General features: G+C 45.5%; 1 protein-coding gene across 1 annotated transcript in view; it reads right to left on the reverse strand.

Moving 5' to 3' along the window:
• Positions 1-10,080: 10,080 nt before the first annotated feature.
• Positions 10,081-22,676, reverse strand: part of LOC128693624 (neuromedin-U receptor 2-like) — a 33,225-nt gene continuing 20,629 nt past the window's right edge. Inside the window, exons 3-7 of the mRNA XM_070091115.1 lie at positions 16,229-16,494; positions 15,612-15,777; positions 14,739-14,828; positions 12,363-12,497; positions 10,081-10,793 (exon numbers count right to left, since the gene is read on the reverse strand). Of these exons, the coding sequence (XP_069947216.1) occupies positions 10,513-10,793; positions 12,363-12,497; positions 14,739-14,828; positions 15,612-15,777; positions 16,229-16,494 (938 nt within the window). The 3' untranslated portion in view covers positions 10,081-10,512. The remainder of the gene's footprint in view (positions 10,794-12,362; positions 12,498-14,738; positions 14,829-15,611; positions 15,778-16,228; positions 16,495-22,676) is intronic.

The raw sequence follows: 22,676 nt of genomic DNA on the forward strand, positions 1-22,676 counted from the left end.
GTGCAAATTGTGGTCCTTGTACGTGCAGGTGCAAATTGTGGTCCTTGTACGTGCAGGTGCAAATTGTGGTCCTTGTACGTGCAGGTGCAAATTGTGGTCCTTGTACGTGCAGGTGCAAATTGTGGTCCTTGTATTGTGGTCCTTGTACGTGCAGGTGCAAATTGTGGTCCTTGTACGTGCAGGTGCAGATTGTGGTCCTTGTACGTGCAGGTGCAAATTGTGGTCCTTGTACGTGCAGGTGCAGATTGTGGTCCTTGTACGTGCAGTTGCAAATTGTGGTCCTTGTACGTGCTGGTGCAGATTGTAGTCCTTGTACGTGCAGGTGCAGATTGTGGTCCTTGTACGTGCAGGTGCAGATTGTGGTCCTTGTAAGTGCAGGTGCAAATTGTGGTCCTTGTACGTGCAGGTGCAAATTGTGGTCCTTGTACGTGCAGGTGCAAATTGTGGTCCTTGTACGTGCAGGTGCAAATTGTGGTCCTTGTACGTGCAGGTGCAGATTGTGGTCCTTGTACGTGCAGGTGCAGATTGTGGTCCTTGCACGTGCAGGTGCAAATTGTGGTCCTTGTACGTGCAGGTGCAAATTGTGGTCCTTGTACGTGCAGGTGCAGATTGTGGTCCTTGTACGTGCAGGTGCAAATTGTGGTCCTTGTACGTGCAGGTGCAAATTGTGGTCCTTGTACGTGCAGGTGCAAATTGTGGTCCTTGTACGTTCAGGTGCAAATTGTGGTCCTTGTATGTGCAGGTGCAGATTGTGGTCCTTGTACGTGCAGGTGCAGATTGTGGTCCTTGTACGTGCAGGTGCAGATTGTGGTCCTTGTACGTGCAGGTGCAAATTGTGGTCCTTGTACGTGTAGGTGCAAATTGTGGTCCTTGTACGTGCAGGTGCAGATTGTGGTCCTTGTACGTGCAGTTGCAAATTGTGGTCCTTGTACGTGCTGGTGCAGATTGTAGTCCTTGTACGTGCAGGTGCAGATTGTGGTCCTTGTACGTGCAGGTGCAGATTGTGGTCCTTGTAAGTGCAGGTGCAAATTGTGGTCCTTGTACGTGCAGGTGCAAATTGTGGTCCTTGTACGTGCAGGTGCAGATTGTGGTCCTTGTACGTGCAGGTGCAAATTGTGGTCCTTGTACGTGCAGGTGCAAATTGTGGTCCTTGTACGTGCAGATGCAGATTGTGGTCCTTGTACGTGCAGGTGAAAATTGTGGTCCTTGTAAGTGCAGGCGCAAATTGTGGTCCTTGTACGTGCAGGTGCAGATTGTGATCCTTGTACGTGCAGGTGCAGATTGTGGTCCATGTACGTGCAGGTGCAGATTGTGGTCCTTGTAAGTGCAGGTGCAAATTGTGGTCCTTGTACGTGCAGGTGCAAATTGTGGTCCTTGTACGTGCAGGTGCAGATTGTGGTCCTTGTACGTTCAGGTGCAAATTGTGGTCCTTGTACGTGCAGGTGCAGATTGTGGTCCTTGTACGTGCAGGTGCAAATTGTGGTCCTTGTACGTGCAGGTGCAAATCGTGGTCCTTGTACGTGCAGGTGCAGATTGTGGTCCTTGTACGTGCAGGTGAAAATTGTGGTCCTTGTACGTGCAGGTGCAAATTGTGGTCCTTGTACGTGCAGGTGCAGATTGTGGTCCTTGTACGTGCAGGTGCAAATTATGGTCCTTGTACGTGCAGGTGCAAATTGTGGTCCTTGTAAGTGCAGGTGCAGGTTGTGGTCCTTGTACGTGCAGGTGCAGATTGTGGTCCTTGAACGTGCAGGTGCAGATTGTGGTCCTTGTAAGTGCAGGTGCAAATTGTGGTCCTTGTACGTGCAGGTGCAAATTGTGGTCCTTGTATGTGCAGGTGCAGATTGTGGTCTTTGTACGTGCAGGTGCAAATTGTGGTCCTTGTTCGTGCAGGTGCAAATTGTGGTCCTTGTACGTGCAGGTGCAGATTGTGGTCCTTGTACGTGCAGGTGAAAATTGTGGTCCTTGCACGTGCAGGTGCAAATTGTGGTCCTTGTACGTGCAGGTGCAGATTGTGGTCCTTGTACGTGCAGGTGCAGATTGTGGTCCTTGTAAGTGCAGGTGCAAATTGTGGTCCTTGTACGTGCAGGTGCAAATTGTGGTCCTTGTACGTGCAGGTGCAGATTGTGGTCCTTGTACGTGCAGGTGCAAATTGTGGTCCTTGTACGTGCAGGTGCAAATTGTGGTCCTTGTACGTGCAGGTGCAGATTGTGGTCCTTGTACGTGCAGGTGCAGATTGTGGTCCTTGTACGTGCAGGTGCAGATTGTGGTCCTTGTACGTGCAGGTGCAGATTGTGGTCTTTGTACGTGCAGGTGCAGATTGTGGTCCTTGTACATGCAGGTGCAGATTGTGGTCCTTGTACGTGCAGGTGCAGATTGTGGTCCTTGTACGTGCAGTTGCAGATTGTGGTCCTTGTACGTGCAGGTGCAAATTGTGGTCCTTGTACGTGCAGGTGCAGATTGTGGTCCTTGTACGTGCAGGTGCAAATTGTGGTCCTTGTACGTGCAGGTGCAAATTGTGGTCCTTGTACGTGCAGTTGCAGATTGTGGTCCTTGTACGTGCAGGTGCAGATTGTGGTCCTTGTACGTGCAGGTGCAGATTGTGGTCCTTGTACGTGCAGGTGCAGATTGTGGTCCTTGTACGTGCAGGTGCAGATTGTGGTCCTTGTACGTGCAGGTGCAGATTGTGGTCCTTGTACGTGCAGGTGCAGATTGTGGTCCTTGTACGTGCAGGTGCAGATTGTGGTCCTTGTACGTGCAGGTGCAGATTGTGGTCCTTGTACGTGCAGATGCAAATTGTGTGACAGGGACGTCAGGAATTACTTTTTCAGCCTCAGGATGGTCAAGTGGAGCGGCATGCCGTCAAAACAAGGTAAAGGCAAGCATCTAATGCATAGTTTTAAGGTTAGGTATGACAAGAAAACAGTTAAGGAGGTTCTGTACCTCGATTGGTAACGTACTCAGCTCACACACTGAAGTCCGTGGTTCGATCCCCGGTACGGGTGGAAACATCAGGACGTGTTTCCTTAAGACACCTGCTGTCACTGTTCACCTAGCAGTAAGTAGGTACCTGGGTGTTAGGTGACTGGTGTGTGTGGCATCCTGGAGACAAAATTAACCCAAGTTGTGGGAAATGCCCTGCATAACAAGGGACTTCCTATATAGTATGTCATTGATGTCAGCTAACCAGACTGAGAGTCGAAGATCAAAATGAATTTTTTATGAGAGAGCCACAGAATTTGGTTAACACAAGCCTATCCGATGTTATCCTGACGCCAAATGACTTCGAACAAGCGATAAATGACATGCCCATGCACTCTGCCCCAGGGCCAGACTCATGGAACTCTGTGTTCATCAAGAAATGCAAGAAGCCCCTATCACGAGCCTTTTCCATCCTATGGAGAGGGAGCATGGACACGGGGGTCGTCCCACAGTTACTAAAAACAACACTCCACAAAGGGGGCAGTAAAGCAACAGCAAAGAACTACAGACCGATAGCACTAACATCCCATATCATAAAAACTTTGAAAGGGTCCTAAGAAGCAAGATCACCACCCATCTAGAAACCCATCAGTTACACAACCCAGGGCAACATGGGTTTAGAACAGGTCGCTCCTGTCTGTCTCAACTATTGGATCATTACGACAAGGTCCTAAATGCACTAAAAGATAAAAAGAATGCAGATGTAATATATACAGACTTTGCAAAAGCCTTCGACAAGTGTGACCATGGCGTAATAGCGCACAAAATGCGTGCTAAAGGAATAACAGGAAAAGTCGGTCGATGGATCTATAATTTCCTCACTAACAGAACACAGAGAGTAGTCGTCAACAGAGTAAAGTCCGAGGCAGCTACGGTGAAAAGCTCTGTTCCACAAGGCACAGTACTCACTCCCATCTTGTTCCTCATCCTCATATCCGACATAGACAAGGATGTCAGCCACAGCACCGTGTCTTCCTTTGCAGATGACACCCGAATCTACATGACAGTGTCTTCCATTGCAGACACTGCAAGGCTCCAGGCGGACATCAACCGAATCTTTCAGTGGGCTGCAGAAAACAATATGAAGTTCAACGATGAGAAATTTTAATTACTCAGATATGGTAAACACGAGGAAATTAAATCTTCATCAGAGTACAAAACAAATTCTGGCCACAAAATAGAGCGAAACACCAACGTCAAAGACCTGGGAGTGATCATGTCGGAGGATCTCACCTTCAAGGACCATAACATTGTATCAATCGCATCTGCTAGAAAAATGACAGGATGGATAATGAGAACCTTCAAAACTAGGGAGGCCAAGCCCATGATGACACTCTTCAGGTCACTTGTTCTATCTAGGCTGGAATATTGCTGCACACTAACAGCACCTTACAAGGCAGGTGAAATTGCTGACCTAGAAAATGTACAGAGAACCTTCATGGCGCGCATAACGGAGATAAAACACCTCAATTACTGGGAGCGCTTGAGGTTCCTGAACCTGTATTCCCTGGAACGCAGGCGGGAGAGATACATGATTATATACACCTGGAAAATCCTAGAGGGACTAGTACCGAACTTGCACACGAAAATCACTCACAACGAAAGCAAAAGACTTGGCAGACGATGCAACATCCCCCCAATGAAAAGCAGGGGTGTCACTAGCACGTTAAGAGACCATACAATAAGTGTCAGGGGTCCGAGACTGTTCAACTGCCTCCCAGCACACATAAGGGGGATTACCAACAGACCCCTGGCAGTCTTCAAGCTGGCACTGGACAAGCACCTAAAGTCGGTTCCTGACCAGCCGGGCTGTGGCTCGTACGTTGGTTTGCGTGCAGGCAGCAGCAACAGCCTGGTTGATCAGGCTCTGATCCACCAGGAGGCCTGGTCACAGACCGGGCCGCGGGGGCGTTGACCCCTGGAACTCTCTCCAGGTAAACTCCAGCTATGGTCTGTATAAGTTGTCTCATGTACTGGTAGAAATAAACATTATTATTATTATTATTATTATTATTATTATTATTATTATTATTATTATTATTATTATTATTATTATTATTATTATTATTATTATTATTATTATTATTATTATTATTATTATTATTATTATTATTGTTATTATTATTATTATTATTATTATTATTATTATTATTATTATTATTATTATTATTATTATTATTATTATTATTATTATTATTATTATTATTATTATTATTATCATCGTATGTGTTTATTAACAACAGGAAAATAAATACGAACATTGACCAAAAAATTATTTATTGAAATATTTATAGACCATACTTGACATGTTGATGGAGGATATATATGAGTTATATATTTTATCGAATGTATATAAATTTAGCACACGGAAAAATATAATATAAACCTTTGTTAAATAATGATACGAAATACAGCCATGTATGTGTGTGAGTGTGTGTGTGTGTGTGTGTGTGTATGTGTGTGTGTGTGTGTGTGTGTGTGTGTGTGTGAGTGTGTGTGTGTGTGTGTGTGTGTGTGTGTGTGTGTGTGTGTGTGTGTGTGTGTGTGTGTGTGTGTGTGTGTGTGTGTGTGTGTGTGTGTGTGTGTGTGTGTGTGTGTGTGTGTGTGTGTGTGAGTGTGTGTGTGTGTGTGTGTGTGTGTGTGTGTGTGTGTGTGTGTGTGTGTGTGTGTGTGTGTGTGTGTGTGAGTGTGTGTGTGTGTGTGTGTGTGTGTGTGTGTGTGTGTGTGTACTCACCTAATTCTCACCTAATTGTGGTTGCAGGGGTCGAGACTCAGCTCCTGGCCCCTCCTCTTCACAGAACGCTTCTAGGTCTTCTCTCTCTCCCTGCTCCCTGAGCTTTATCATACCTCATCTTAAAACTATGTATGGTTCCCGCCTCCACTACGTCAGTTGCTAGGCTATTCCACTTCCTGACAACTCTATGGCTGAAGAAATACTTCCTAACATCCCTTTGACTCATCTGAGTCTTCAGATTTCAATTGTGACCTCTTGTTTCTGTGTCCCTTCTCTGGAACATCCTGTCTTTGTCCACCGTGTCTATTCCGGCCAGTATTATATATGTCGTTATCATGTCTCCCCTGACCCTCCTGTCCTCCAGTGTCGTCAGGCCAATTTCCCTTAACTTTTCTTCGTAGGACAATCCCCTTAGCTCTGGGACTAGTCTTGTTGCAAATCTTCGCACTTTCTTTAATTTCTTGACGTGCTTGACCAGGTGTGGATTCCAAACTGGTGCTGCATACTTCAGTATGAGCCTGACGTACACAGTGTACAGAGCCTTGAACGATTCCTTACTGAGGTATCGGAATGCTATCCTTAGGTTTGCCAGACACCCGTATGCTGCAGCAGTTATTTGATTGATGTGCGCCTCAGGAGATGTGCTCGGTGTTATACTCACCCCAAGATCTTTTTCCTTGAGTGAGGTTTGCAGTCTTTGGCCACCTAGAGTATACTGTATCTGCGGTCTTCTTTGCCCTTCCCCGATCATCATGACTTTGCATTTGGCAGGGTTAAATTCAAGGAGCCAGTTGCTGGACCAGGCTTTTAGCCTGTCCAGGTCTATTTGTAGTCCTGCCTGATCCTCGACCGATTTGATTCTCCTCATTAACTTCACATCATCTGCAAACAAGGACACTTCTGAGTTTATTCCTTCCGCTGTGTCATTTACATATACCAAAAACAGCGCAGGTCCTAGGACTGACCACTGTGGAATCCCGCTTGTCACAGGCGCCCACTCTGACACCTCGTCGCGTACCATGACTCGTTGTTGCCTTCCTGTCAGGTATTCTCTGATCCATTGCAGTGCCTTTCCTGTTATGTGTGCCTGATCCTCTAGCTTTAGCAATAACCTCTTGTGAGGAACTGTGTCGAAGGCCTTCTTGCAGTCCTAGAAAATGCGGTCTATCCACCCCACTCTCTTGTCTTACTTCTGTCACCTTGTCATAAAACTCCAGTTGGTTTGTGACACAGGATTTTCCTTCCCTGAAATCGTGCTGGTTGTCGATTATATGCTTGTTTCTTTCCAGGTGCTCCACCACTCTCCTCCTGATAATCTTCTCCATGACTTTGCGTACTATACACGTTAGTGATACAGGTCTGTAGTTTAATGCCTCGTGTCTCTCCTTTTAAATAATTGGGACTACATTTGCCATCTTCCATACCTCAGGAAGTTGCCGTTTCAATGGATGTGTTGAAGATCTTTGTTAGTGGCACACACAGCATCTCTGCTCCCTCTCTAAGGACCCAGGAAGAGATGTTGTCTGGTCCCACCACCTTTGAGGTATCAAGTTCACATAGCAGCTTCTTCACCTCCGCCTCGGTTATGTGTACCTCATCCAGCACTTGTTGGTGTAGCTCCCTGTTCTGACTGCCTGGAGTCCTACCGGTTTCCACTGTGTGTGTGTACTCACCTAATTGTAGTTGCAGGGGTGGAGACTCAGCTCCTGGCCCAGTGTGTGTGTGTGTGTGTGTGTGTGTGTGTGTGTGTGTGTGTGTGTGTGTGTGTGTGTGTGTGTGTGTGTGTGTGTGTGTGTGTGTGTGTGTGTGTGTGTTAATGTAATTGGTATAATTAGGTCACTTAACCTTAACTTAATTGACAACATTTTATGGAAAGATTGTCAGCGGTGTCAGCAGTTACATTAGTGTAACAACCAGTATACTGACAGCACTGTATGGTCAGCAACCAGTATACTGACAGCACTGTATGATCAGCAACCAGTGTACTGACAGCACTGTATGATCAGCAACCAGTATACTGACAGCACTGTATGGTCAGCAACCAGTGTACTGACAGCACTGTATGGTCAGCAACCAGTGTACTGACAGCACTGTATGATCAGCAACCAGTGTACTGACAGCACTGTATGGTCAGCAACCAGTGTACTGACAGCACTGTATGGTCAGCAACCAGTGTACTGACAGCACTGTATGGTCAGCAACCAGTGTACTGACAGCACTGTATGATCAGCAACCAGTGTACTGACAGCACTGTATGTGTCAGCAACCAGTGTACTGACAGCACTGTATGATCAGCAACCAGTGTACTGACAGCACTGTATGATCAGCAACCAGTGTACTGACAGCACTGTATGTGTCAGCAACCAGTGTACTGACAGCACTGTATGATCAGCAACCAGTGTACTGACAGCACTGTATGATCAGCAACCAGTGTACTGACAGCACTGTATGGTGTCAGCAACCAGTGTACTGACAGCACTGTATGATCAGCAACCAGTGTACTGACAGCACTGTATGGTGTCAGTAACCAGTGTACTGACAGCACTGTATGTGTCAGCAACCAGTGTACTGACAGCACTGTATGGTGTCAGCAACCAGTGTACTGACAGCACTGTATGTGTCAGCAACCAGTGTACTGACAGCACTGTATGTGTCAGAACCAGTGTACTGACAGCACTGTATGGTGTCAGCAACCAGTGTACTGATAGCACTGTATGTGTCAGCAACCAGTGTACTGACAGAACTGTATGTGTCAGAACCAGTGTACTGACAGCACTGTATGGTGTCAGCAGATCATATAACTAATATCAACACCCTTTCAGTCAGCCATTTTGACAGCATCGTCAGCAATGTGCTAAGCACAGTTTTTTCCCAGTTTTGAGTGTCAGTGCCAACTACCTCCTAGAGAGTGCCAGCACCCTCAGTACCAACAATGGATGGCACAGTGCCAATATTACAAAGTGAACACTGCCATTGTTAAGTCCTCTAATATAAACACTGCATATATATATATAAATATATATATATATATATATATATATATATATATATATATATATATATATATATATATATATATATATATCTAGGTATATAATCAGTAATTACACAAAATTATTTTTTATTGATATATGGGAAAAAATGGAATGTTAATATGTGGGGGGTGAGGTTACAGGAGGAATTACAGAGGATACATAGACATTTCACTGGTTGTGGAAGCTAGGTGGTGGTGGTGGTGAGTGTTACAGTAGACCAGCAACTGTAGTGTTACAGGAACTGCTGTACCGTGTTGGGATTAACTCGGATTACAGCTGTAACATGCTGAATGCAGCCCCGGTTACAGGTGTAAGATGCTGAATGCGCTTCAGATTACAGCTGTATCGTGTTTAATACTGCTCGGAATACAACCTTACCACGCTGAATACGTCTTAGATTACAGCTGTATCGTGTTGAGCACATTTCAGCTTTAAGCTATCTCCCATTAAATACATCTCACATTACAGCTGTGTCACGTCAAATACATCTCACATTACAGCTGTGTCACGTCAAATACATCTCACATTACAGCTGTGTCACGTCAAATACATCTCACATTACAGCTGTGTCACGTCAAATACATCTCACATAACAGCTGTGTCACGTCAAATACATCTCACATTACAGCTGTGTCACGTCAAATACATCTCACATTACAGCTGTGTCACGTCAAATACATCTCACATTACAGCTGCATCACGATAAATACATTTCAGATTACAGTTGTATCACGTTGAACACTTACCAGATTACAGCTGTGATGCACTGAACACATGACAGGTGTTGAGGTGTTTAAACCCGACTCACTTTCTCATATTACAGCTGCATAATACAGAATACATAACAGAAATCATTTGCGGACAGTCTCTCTAATTCACACCAGTAATTTTGGTAATGCCAACAGCAACAGTTAGGTGTAAATGCTTTCGAGATTTCACAGAAATTCGCATCACGCAGGGCTTTAGGCCTGTCGTGTTGCAATCAACACGACAGGCCTTGCAATGTTGCAGAAATAAGTAGAAAGTCCAGGTAGAAAGTCGATCCGCTCAGGGGAACGACTCTACCTGGACTTTATACTGCAAGCGCCTGATGATGTTCGCCGCAACAGGAAAGGCCTACACCTATCATTCGTCTGTCCCTGTGGTTATTTTGCATCTTTTAACGCTTGTTTGACCCAGGTTTGTATCCCGCAAATTCTCAGTTATCAGTTCTTTGTTTCAAGCTTCAGGGAGATATATAGATAGAGAGATTAGTAGATAGATAGATAGATAGATAGTAGATAGATAGACAGATAGTAGATAGATAGATAGATAGATAGATGAGAGAGAGAGAGAGAGAGAGAGAGAGAGAGAGAGAGAGAGAGAGAGAGAGAGAGAGAGAGAGAATAAGAGAATATTTAACATTATAATTTCTATTATACTCTGGAAAGTCTCTGGCGTGAAGATGGTGACCTCAGGTCCCATATACTTTAAAACCTTCACCGACAAATCCTGCAAAATATCTAATTCAAAACCATTTAAAGGGAGAAACTATTAGTTCACCAGAGCTTCTAACGAACATTATCTATGGAATTTTTTTCAAAATCCTGCTTAGGTGACAACCCATGATTCTATTTCTATCAGTTTATACTTTAACTTTCTCCAGAAATACTCTCCCACTTGGACCCGACTTTTCAAAATCATTTAGACGGAGAGGCTATCAATTCACCATTGATTTTTGAAGTTATCTTTAAAATTCTGTTTAGGTAAGAACCCGTTTTTGCATCAAGATTCTATTTCCATCTGTTCGAAGACGTAATTAATGCCATTCCTGTTGCAGGTGTCGACGACCCTCCTGGTGGAGGTGGTGGAGAGCTCCCTGGTCCTGTTGAGGATGTTGGAGTTGTTGGAGAGGTGGAGATGGGCGTGTGTGGTGGAGAGATAGAGCTGACGTCTCGCCCATTCTTTGCCTCCGCACAGAGACCGTCTGAAGGCGATGCGGAACCTTATGGACATGACGGAGTACAATATGGGGTTGACTGCTGAGTTTAGGTAGTAGCAGATTCCTGTGGACGGAGGAGGAGGAGGTGTTACTCTTGGGGGAGGAGGAGCAGGAGGAGGAGGAGGAGGAGGAGGAGTAGCAGCAGGAGCAGGAAGAGGAGGAGGAGGAGCAGGAGAAGGTGTTACCCTTGGAGGAGGAGGAGGAAAAGGAGGTATTATTCTTGGAGGAAGAGAAGCAAATGTTAACTAGGGTAGTGGAATAGAAGAAGAGCGAGTATGAGAGAAAGGGAGAAGGATTAAGCAGGAAGAGGAAGCAGAGAATTTCCTCCACTGAGACTGAGCAGGAAAGATGTCAACAGTAAGAAAATAAGTCACTGGAAGAGAAGTCTCAATCCTCAGCAGACGTCAGGTGAGTGAGAGACGAGCAAGCAAGAAGCTGTAAGAAGATTCCTGCTTGAATAACTATATGAAAAGAAGTTCTAAGAAGATTGTTAAGGGATTCTACATAGGTTTTAGATGTCTGGTATCTGCTGAAGAGGACCCCAGAAAGGGGGTAGAAATGTAAGGATCGATTACTCTGCTGAGTTTCTGTCTCCATGTGGATTATTATTAAGGATTACTGGAGGGATTAGTCAGGGTTATAGGTGATTGGTTGTGACTGGCAAATCATGGATTATTCTCTAACTTACAGCCAATGACGCGAGATTGTATTTCAGAAGCTGAAAACTTCTAAACAGCACTAGTCACAATACCGTGGGTAGAACAACAGCACTAGTCACAATACCGTGGGTAGAACAACAGCACTAGTCATAATACCGTGGGTAGAACAACAGCACTAGTCACAATACCGTGGGTAGAACAACAGCACTAGTCACAATACCGTGGGTAGAACAACAGCACTAGTCACAATACCGTGGCTAGAACAACAGCACTAGTCATAATACCGTGGCTAGAACAACAGCACTAGTCATAATACCGTGGCTAGAACAACAGCACTAGTCACAATACCGTGACCAGAACAATAACACTAGTAACAATACCGTGACCAGAAAAACAGCACTAGTCACAATACTGTGGCCAGACCAATAACACTAGTCACAATACCGTGGCCAGAACAATAACACTAGTCACAATACCGTGGCTAAAACAACATCACTAGTCACAATACTGTGGCCAGAACAATAACACTAGTCACAATACTGTGGCCAGAACAACAGCACTAGTCACAATACCGTGACCAGAACAATAACACTAGTCACAATACCGTGGCTAGAACAACAGCACTAGTCACAATACCGTGACTAGAACAACAACACTAGTCATACTACTGTGGCTAGAACAACAGCACTAGTCACAATACCGTGGCTAGAACAACAGCACTAGTCACAATACCGTGGCTAGAACAACAGCACTAGTCACAATACCGTGGCTAGAACAACAGCACTAGTCACAATACCGTGGCTAGAACAACAGCACTAGTCACAATACCGTGACTAGAACAACAACACTAGTCACAATACCGTGGCCAGAACAATAACACTAGTCACAATACCGTGGCTAGAACAACAGCACTAGTCACAATACCGTGACCAGAACAATAACACTAGTCACAATACCGTGCTGACTTGACTCACCAGTGCAGTAGTAGAGTTTAGAGTTGACGGATCTAAGGTAAGCGCTCCAGTTGCCGTAGCTGGTGACTATGACAAAGAGTAATCTCTGGGCGTGGAAAGGGGCCCAGCACAGGAAGAACGCCATCACCACGGCTACTGCAAGACACACCATGCACACTACACACACTGCGTCCTAATATTTTTGAAAAGCAGTACTTTGAGTATACCTGGAGGGTGTTTCTAAGTGCTCACTGTAAGAAAGCTCCATTACGCAGCTGCAGGAGTAGGCATGGTAGGGGTCAAGAAGAGAGAGAGAGAGAGAAAATAACACCAGCACGGATACAAGAACTGAAATCGTGTCTTATGAACTTATTTAAGTTACTTGAGGGGTTGTTATAAATCAGAGAGAACAAGGATGGCTGGACTGCATGTTCCTGGACCGTCACAAGACCTTGACAATGTTCATCACTGGAGAACATTTATAACCTGGGAATAAGATGAAAAATAGAAAAGAAAATGCAAAATATTTTAAATGTGGGCTAAACTGTACTGTACTTATTTGTAACAATAACAATAGTATTAATACCACTATTGTTCTTATCAATACATTTATTTTTACTAAATTACTATGACAGCATAAGTAAGATTTGTCAGGAAACAAGACAAGTGTTTCCTGACGCGGGTGTTAAGTTATGTGATGACCCACAACTGTGTTAAGTTATGTGATGACCCACAACTGTGTTAAGTCATGTGATGACCCACAACTGTGTTAAGTCATGTGATGACCCACAACTGTGTTAAGTCATGTGATGACCCACAACTGTGTTAAGTCATGTGATGACCCACAACTGTGTTAAGTCATGTGATGACCCACAACTGTGTTAAGTCATGTGATGACCCACAACTGTGTTAAGTTATGTGATGACCCACAACTGTGTTAAGTCATGTGATGACCCACAACTGTGTTAAGTCATGTGATGACCCACAACTGTGTTAAGTCATGTGATGACCCACAACTGTGTTAAGTCATGTGATGACCCACAACTGTGTTAAGTCATGTGATGACCCACAACTGTGTTAAGTCATGTGATGACCCACAACTGTGTTAAGTCATGTGATGACCCACAACTGTGTTAAGTTATGTGATGACCCACAACTGTGTTAAGTCATGTGATGACCCACAACTGTGTTAAGTCATGTGATGACCCACAACTGTGTTAAGTCATGTGATGACCCACAACTGTGTTAAGTCATGTGATGACCCACAACTGTGTTAAGTCATGTGATGACCCACAACTGTGTTAAGTCATGTGATGACCCACAACTGTGTTAAGTCATGTGATGACCCACAACTGGAAGTTTTGGTCACCTGACCAAAACTGGCTGACCACTCCACCCTGCTTCAAAACATTTTATAATTCTAATTATTATTAATTATTATTATTATCATTACGAATTGTTGTCCCAACTAATATAAATGTTATTTTATTATTATTAAATATTCGCCGGTATTCTCCCGGCCCGGGCCTTTTCCAAGTGGTGGCCCGGCCTTGGCTCCCTCTTTAGGGAGTGTCTGAGACCTAAGTCTCCCATGGGAGGAGGTACAAGTACCTCCTCATCTTTGGGACCAACTGTCCCCAGGCCTAGCCACAAGCTAGGCCTCTCTGGTCTGCCATCCCCGCCTCAAGGGGGCTAATGGGAATGACAGTCTTATGAGCTAAAGGCTCGGGCTCAGGCACCTACCCTACCCTAGAAGGGTTAGGCATGGTGTCGATCAATATAAATGTAACTTAATTTGCTGTTAATATAAGGCCAATTAACCATAAATTTTATTGTGAAAAACTATTTAAATAATTTACATCCCCAATGTGAATAATAAAATTATACTAAATTTTCAAATAATATTTTATGTAATTTTTATTTTTATAGACTCAAAAAATAATAATTTTGATGATAATAGAGTAATAAAGAGATTGTCAATAAATTAGTAAACCGACACAGTGGCTTCTTCAGTCCAATGCAGAGAACAAGGTGGAAGATATAGAGGAGAGTTTGAGGTAATCAGTCCCTCATTATTATAATTATGGGGGAGCGCTAAACCAATAGGGATTACACAGTGCCTGTGAGTGATGGAAGGTATTCAGGTTTAATTCAGATAATTGGAGCACAGATCCAATTCCCTAGTTCAAGAGCCCCTCACCAGCATGAAGGAACCTTCCTTGAGGGAAATCAGTCCCCCGGCCTGGAGTCGATGTGTCCAGTCCATCAATCTTGAGGGACTGATTCCTTCAAACTCCTTCTCATCCTCCACCTTTCTCAGCATCGGACTGAAGAAATCACTAGCTGGCGAAACGTTTCCAGAATAAAGATACCCCAGATGTTGGCCAGCAGACTCACCCAGCATCCTGATGCCGACCTTCCGGGTGTGGATGGCTCCAGTACCTGCTGATGGAGTCCTGCTGGGAGGGTCGATGGACAGCACCATACCTGCACACACAGCCTGGTTAGTCAAGTGCTTGTTGTGACACTGATATAGAGACGTTTTATGACTGATAATCACTTGTAAAACTCCAAAAGAGGTTTATATGTGGGGAAAGAGGCTTATATGAGGTTTATAATAGGTTTATAAGCTGTCCCCGTGTACTCTCGCTACTCTGTTTAGCCACAGGTACATATACTTAGAAGCTAATATCACCTTCCCTCACCTATATTACCCCAAGATGGGGATCCCAGGCATCATAAAAAGGGGGAATATTTTCAGGGAAAGTAGAAAGTATGCGCAGGAGACGTCAAGAAAAAAAATGAGCAGAGTCTCAACTCTGAACTTTCCAGTGAAGACGAGAGAGGACTGAAATTTTACCTTTGTACATCAAAGAGGTGATGGTGGGTGGGTGGAGTGGGTGGAGTGGGGTGGGTAGAGCAGGAAAGCTTCCACTTTCTTGATGAGAAGAAAGAGTAAGTGTAAGTGCGGGATATGGCACAAGTCAACACTGGTAAACTCCAGGACCCTCAATCACCCTAATGATAATATACTCGTGTAATTCCGACAAGACTCTCCAAGAAGTCTCAAGACTCTTCTAGAATCCCCAAGACCCTTCAAGAATCCCCAAAGACCCTTCAAAAATCTCCAAAGACCCTTCAAGAATCCCCAAAGACCCTTCAAGAATCCCCAAAGACCCTTCAAGAATCCCCAAAGACCATTCAAGAATCCCCAAGACACCTGAGGCGCTGCCGTGCGTAAAATTTCCCACAGGTACACCCGGTACTTACCTATCTTGCAGTAGAGGAAGATTAGGACGGTCATGGGGAGGATGAAAGCCCCCACGGACGACACGAACATAAGCCACGACCAGCGGGTGGACGTGTCGTTGTAAGGGATGGCGCACCAGGCGCTCTGAGGGAGGTCGTAGCCAGAAGGACTCGTCAACAAGTTCACCTGGAGAATCGGACACAGGTTTAGCGCTTCGCTGCGGGCGAACGCATTGGGCGAAATTAATAGGATCACATCTTATTATCTGACTCTACGAAGAGGATCAGAGACCATTAGTAATAACCTGACTCTAGATTGAGACACTTATGCAATATATGGGAATCTTTATTAAGGAAACGTTTTGCCACACCGTAGTCTCATCAGTCCAATACAAAGTAGAGAGGGGTAAGAAGAGGAGGAGTTTGAGGTAATCAGTCCCTCAGTCTGGAATCTATGTGTTTAGTCCATCACTCATACAGAAAGTACAGCATATGGCCGGAGAAGTGACTTATATACCGTAGAGAGGTGAGTCGAAGCAGGAACAAGAACACTGGAATAAGAACACTGGAACAATGTAAACAACACTGGAATAAGAACACCAAACAACATGAACAACACTGGTACAAGAACATCTTACCTGGTTATAGTACCCCCAGGGAGATGATGCTAGCAGGGAGATGAACCAGATGACAGGGAGGACACGAGCGGTCCGTGCTAGGGTGTGCGTGGTGCGGGCGTACACGGGGTCCGTGATGGCCACATATCTCTCCCCTGACACTGCCAGGATGGTCAGCACGGACACGTACGCCAATGTCTCTGGTACCACGGCTCTCATACGGCAGGCCACGTCCCCCCACGGCCACGGGTACTGTACCCACATCTGGTACACGTCCACGGGCAGCGCTGGGGGCAGGAAATGGGTATTAATAGTGGTAGGCGTGGGCAAGATACTTAGTAAGTACCTAAGTAAGTTTATTTAGGCACAGGTGCACATAAGTACAATTATTATACCAGGACAACTCAGAATGTCAAAGTGACTTATTCCCATTGTGGTCCTTGTACTACCATTGTGGTCCTTGTAATACCATTGTGGTCCCTGTACTACCATTGTGGTCCTTGTACTACCATTGTGGTCCTTGTACTACCACTGTGGTCCTTGTACTACCATTGTGGTCCTTGTTCTACCATTGTGGTCCTTATACTACCATTGTGGTCCTTGTATAAATGTGTATAAATGGAAGACAGGAATAAATAAAGGGAATGTAAATAGTGTGCTGAAAATATCTAGCCTAGACAGGACTCGCAGCAATGGTTTTAAGTTGGAAAAATTCAGATTCAGGAAGGATATAGGAAAGTACTGGTTTGGTAATAGAGTTGTGGATGAGTGGAACAAACTCCCGAGTACCGTTATAGAGGCCAGAACGTTGTGTAGCTTTAAAAATAGGTTGGATAAATACATGAGTGGATGTGGGTGGGTGTGAGTTGGACCTCATAGCTTGTGCTACCAGGTCGGTTGCCGTGATCCTCCCTTAAGTCAATGTGACCTGACCTGACTAGGTTGGGTGCATTGGCTTAAGCCGGTAGGAGACTTGGACCTGCCTCGCATGGGCCAGTAGGCCTGCTGCAGTGTTCCTTCGTTCTTATGTTCTTATGTACTACCACTGTTGTCCTTGTACTACCATTGTGGTCCTTGTACTACCATTGTGGTCCTTGTACTACCACTGTGGTCCTTGTACTACCATTGTGGTCCTTGTACTACCATTGTGGTCCTTGTACTACCACTGTGGTCCTTGTACTACCATTGTGGTCCTTGTACTACCATTGTGGTCCTTGTACTACCATTGTGGTCCTTGTACTACCATTGTGGTCCTTGTACTACCATTGTGGTCCTTGTACTACCATTGTGGTCCTTGTACTACCACTGTGGTCCTTGTACTACCACTGTGGTCCTTGTACTACCACTGTGGTCCGTGTACTACCATTGTGGTCCTTGTACTACCATTGTGGTCCTTGTACTACCATCGTGGTCCTTGTACTACCATTGTGGTCCTTGTACTACCATTGTGGTTCTTGTACTACCATTGTGGTCCTTATACTACCATTGTGGTCCTTGTACTACCATTGTGGTCCTTGTACTACCATTGTGGTCCTTGTACTACCATTGTGGTCCTTGTACCACCATTGTGGTCCTTGTACTACCATTGTGGTCCTTGTACTACCACTGTGGTCCTTGTACTACCATTGTGGTCCTTGTACTACCATTGTGGTCCTTGTACTACCATTGTGGTCCTTGTACTACCATTGTGGTCCTTGTACTACCATTGTGGTCCTTGTACTACCATTGTGGTCCTTGTACTACCATTGTGGTCCTTGTACTACCATTGTGGTCCTTGTACTACCATTGTGGACCTTGTACTACCATTGTGGTCCTTGTACTACCATTGTGGTCCTTGTACTACCATTGTGGTCCTTGTACTACCATTGTGGACCTTGTACTACCATTGTGGTCCTTGGATCAGAAGAAGATAAATTATGTAACATCACAGTCACTAGTGAAATGGTTGTGAAGCAGATAGACAGACTGAAGCAAAATAAGTCACCGGGTCCTGATGAGGTTTTTTCAAGGGTTCTTAAGGAATGCAAAATGGAAGTCTGTGAACCATTAACTAATATTTTTAATTTATCTCTTCAAACAGGTGTAGTGTCTGATATGTGGAAGATGGCTAATGTAATTCCTATTTTTAAAACAGGGGACAAGTCGTTACCGTCAAATTACCGCCCAATAAGCCTGACCTCAATTGTAGGCAAGTTGCTAGAGTCAATTATAGCTGAGGTTATAAGAAGCCATCTCGATAAGCATAGCTTGATTAATGATACTCAACATGGATTCACAAGAGGCCGGTCTTGTCTAACTAATTTATTAACTTTCTTCAGTAAAGCTTTTGAGGCTGTTGACCACGATAAAGAATTTGATATTATTTACTTAGATTTTAGTAAGGCATTTGATAGAGTTCCGCACCAAAGACTGTTGAAAGAAACACACATATATATATATATATATATATATATATATATATATATATATATATATATATATATATATATATATATATATATATATATATATATATATACTACAGCACAAGAGCCTTGTGGTGTAGTAAGTAACATATTGTTGAAGGAAAACGTTCTTTAAGAACACCATGTTTACGAACGTCTTGTGACCATCTTTAAGACTACCAAGACTTACTGGGTCTTACAGACCTCAAGGGATTATGTGGTCTTAGTGTTTCATTAAGATGACTTTGTCCACAGCCACAAAGATCAGAGTATTAACCTCAGAACAACAACAACAACAAGAGAGAGGAGGAGATAAAGAAGAAGATAAAGCAAAATAGCAGCCAAAGCAGTAACAACAAAAGTAGCAACAACAGCAGCGACAATAGCAACAGCAACAGCAGCAGCAATAGTAACAGTAACAGTAACAGGGCTGAAGAACAATGCTGGTCACGTACATCATGAAAGCCAGACACACACACACACACACACTGGGGGGACAGACCAGATGGGGACACCAGCAAGGAATACACCAACAAGTGTTGGACGACATACATACAGATGAAGAGGAGGTGAAGAAACTGCTAAGGGACATCGATACCTCAAAGGCAATGGGACCGGACAACATCTCCCCGTGGGTCCTTAGAGAGGGAGCAGATATGTTGTGCGTGCCACTTACCACAATCTTCAACACGTCCCTGGAAACTGGGCAACTACCTGAGGTATGGAAGACGGCAAATGTAGTTCCCATTTTTAAAAAAGGAGACAGAAAAGAGGCACTAAACTATAGACATGTGTCATTGACGTGTATAGTATGCAAAATTATGGAGAAGATTATCAGGAGGAGAGTGGTGGAGCACCTGGAACGGAACAAGAGTATAAATGCCAACCAGCACGGATTCATGGAAGGCAAATCCTGTGTCACAAACCTTCTGAAGTTTTATGATAAAATAACAGAAGTAAGACACGAGAGAGAGGGGTGGGTTGATTGCATCTTCTTGGACTGCAAGAAGGCCTTTGACACAGTTCCTCACAAGAGATTAGTGCAGAAGCTAGAGCATCAGGCGCATATAACAGGAAGGGCACTGTAATGGATCAGAGAATATCTGACAGGGAGACAACAACGAGTCATGGTACGTAATGATGTATCACAGTGGGCACCTGTGACGAGCGGGGTCCCACAGGGGTCGGTCCTAGGACCAGTGCTATTTTTGGTATATGTGAACGACATGATGGAAGGGTTAGACTCAGAAGTGTCCCTGTTTGCAGATGATGTGAAGTTAATGAGGAGAATTAAATCTGATGAGGACCAGGCAGGACTTCAAAGAGACCTGGACAGACTGGACACCTGGTCCAGCAAATGGCTTCTCGAATTTAATCCTGCCAAATGCAAAGTCATGAAGATAGGGGAAGGGCACAGAAGACCACAGACCGAGTATAGGCTAGGTGGCCAAAGACTGCAAACCTCACTCAAGGAGAAAGATCTTGGGGTGAGTATAACACCGAGCATGTCTCCGGAAGCACACATCAACCAGATAACTGCTGCAGCATATGGGCGCCTGGCAAACCTGAGAACAGTATTCCGATACCTTAGTAAGGAATCGTTCAAGACACTGTACACCGTGTATGTCAGGCCCATACTGGAGTATGCAGCACCTGTTTGGAACCCGCACTTGATAAAGCACGTCAAGAAACTAGAGAAAGTACAAAGGTTTGCGACAAGGTTAGTTCCAGAGCTAAGGGGAATGTCCTATGAAGAAAGATTAAGGGAAATCGGCCTGACGACACTGGAGGACAGGAGGGTCAGGGGAGACATGATAACGACATATAAAATACTGCGTGGAATAGACAAGGTGGACAAAGACAGGATGTTCCAGGGAGGGGACACAGAAACAAGAGGCCACAATTGGAAGTTGAAGACACAAATGAGTCAGAGAGATATTAAGAAGTATTTCTTCAGTCATAGAGTTGTAAGGCATTGGAATAGCCTAGAAAATGACGTAGTGGAGGCAGGAACCATACACAGTTTTAAGACGAGGTTTGATAAAGCTCATGGAGCGGGGAGAGAGAGGGCCCAGTAGCAACCGGTGAAGAGGCGGGGCCAGGAGCTAAGACTCGACCCCTGCAACCACAAATAGGTGAGTACAAATAGGTGAGTACACACACACACACACACACACGCGCACACACACACACACACACACAAACACAAACAATCCACTCTGGGCAACATCCAACAACATCCTGCAACATTCTGCAACAATATCACCTCCTCACAGAATCGTATAAATCCAAGGAATCTCTCCACGCGAACCTTCTATATCCATCGACTTTTCTTATTTTTCAATTTTCATTTCCCAGTCCCAGGAAAAATCAAGTGGTGTGGCTTATTTCCACTGAGGTGGCTTGGTTCCTCACCCTGGGATGTGACCTGGTGGCTTGGGTCTTCACCCTGGGATGTGACCTGGTGGCTTGGTTCCTCACCCTGGGATGTGACCTGGTGGCTTGGTTCCTCACCCTGGGATGTGACCTGGTGGCTTGGTTCCTCACCCTGGGATGTGACCTGGTGGCTTGGGTCTTCACCCTGGGATGTGACCTGGTGGCTTGGTTCCTCACCCTGGGATGTGACCTGGTGGCTTGGTTCCTCACCCTGGGATGTAACCTGATGGCTTGGTTCTTCACCCTGGGATGTAACCTGATGGCTTGGTTCTTCACCCTGGGATGTGACCTGGTGGCTTGGTTCCTCACCCTGGGATGTGACCTGGTGGATTGGGTCTTCACCCTGGGATGTGACCTGGTGGCTTGGTTCCTCACCCTGGGATGTAACCTGATGGCTTGGTTCTTCACCCTGGGATGTGACCTGGTGGTTTGGGTCTTCACCCTGGGATGTGACCTGGTGGCTTGGGTCTTCACCCTGGGATGTGACCTGGTGGCTTGGTTCCTCACCCTGGGATGTAACCTGATGGCTTGGTTCTTCACCCTGGGATGTGACCTGGTGGCTTGGGTCTTCACCCTGGGATGTGACCTGGTGGTTTGGGTCTTCACCCTGGGATGTGACCTGATGGCTTGGTTCTTCACCCTGGGATGTGACCTGGTGGCTTGGTTCTTCACCCTGGGATGTGACCTGGTGGTTTGGGTCTTCACCCTGGGATGTAACCTGGTGGTTTGGGTCTTCACCCTGGGATGTGACCTGATGGCTTGGTTCTTCACCCTGGGATGTGACCTGGTGGCTTGGGTCTTCACCCTGGGATGTGACCTGGTGGTTTGGGTCTTCACCCTGGGATGTGACCTGATGGCTTGGTTCTTCACCCTGGGATGTGACCTGGTGGCTTGGTTCTTCACCCTGGGATGTGACCTGGTGGTTTGGGTCTTCACCCTGGGATGTGACCTGGTGGCTTGGTTCTTCACCCTGGAATGTGACCTGGTGGCTTGGTTCCTCACCCTGGGATGTGACCTGGTGGCTTGGTTCCTCACCCTGGGATGTGACCTGGTGGCTTGGTTCCTCACCCTGGGATGTGACCTGGTGGCTTGGGTCTTCACCCTGGGATGTGACCTGGTGGCTTGGTTCCTCACCCTGGGATGTGACCTGGTGGCTTGGGTCTTCACCCTGGGATGTGACCTGGTGGCTTGGTTCCTCACCCTGGGATGTGACCTGGTGGCTTGGTTCCTCACCCTGGGATGTAACCTGATGGTTTGGTTCTTCACCCTGGGATGTAACCTGATGGCTTGGTTCTTCACCCTGGGATGTGACCTGGAGGCTTGGTTCCTCACCCTGGGATGTGACCTGGTGGCTTGGGTCTTCACCCTGGGATGTGACCTGGTGGCTTGGTTCCTCACCCTGGGATGTAACCTGATGGCTTGGTTCTTCACCCTGGGATGTGACCTGGTGGCTTGGGTCTTCACCCTGGGATGTGACCTGGTGGTTTGGGTCTTCACCCTGGGATGTGACCTGATGGCTTGGTTCTTCACCCTGGGATGTGACCTGGTGGCTTGGTTCTTCACCCTGGGATGTGACCTGGTGGTTTGGG

Source organism: Cherax quadricarinatus, chromosome 34, assembly GCF_038502225.1.
Source record: "Cherax quadricarinatus isolate ZL_2023a chromosome 34, ASM3850222v1, whole genome shotgun sequence".
In the NCBI taxonomy this organism is placed as follows: domain Eukaryota; kingdom Metazoa; phylum Arthropoda; class Malacostraca; order Decapoda; family Parastacidae; genus Cherax; species Cherax quadricarinatus.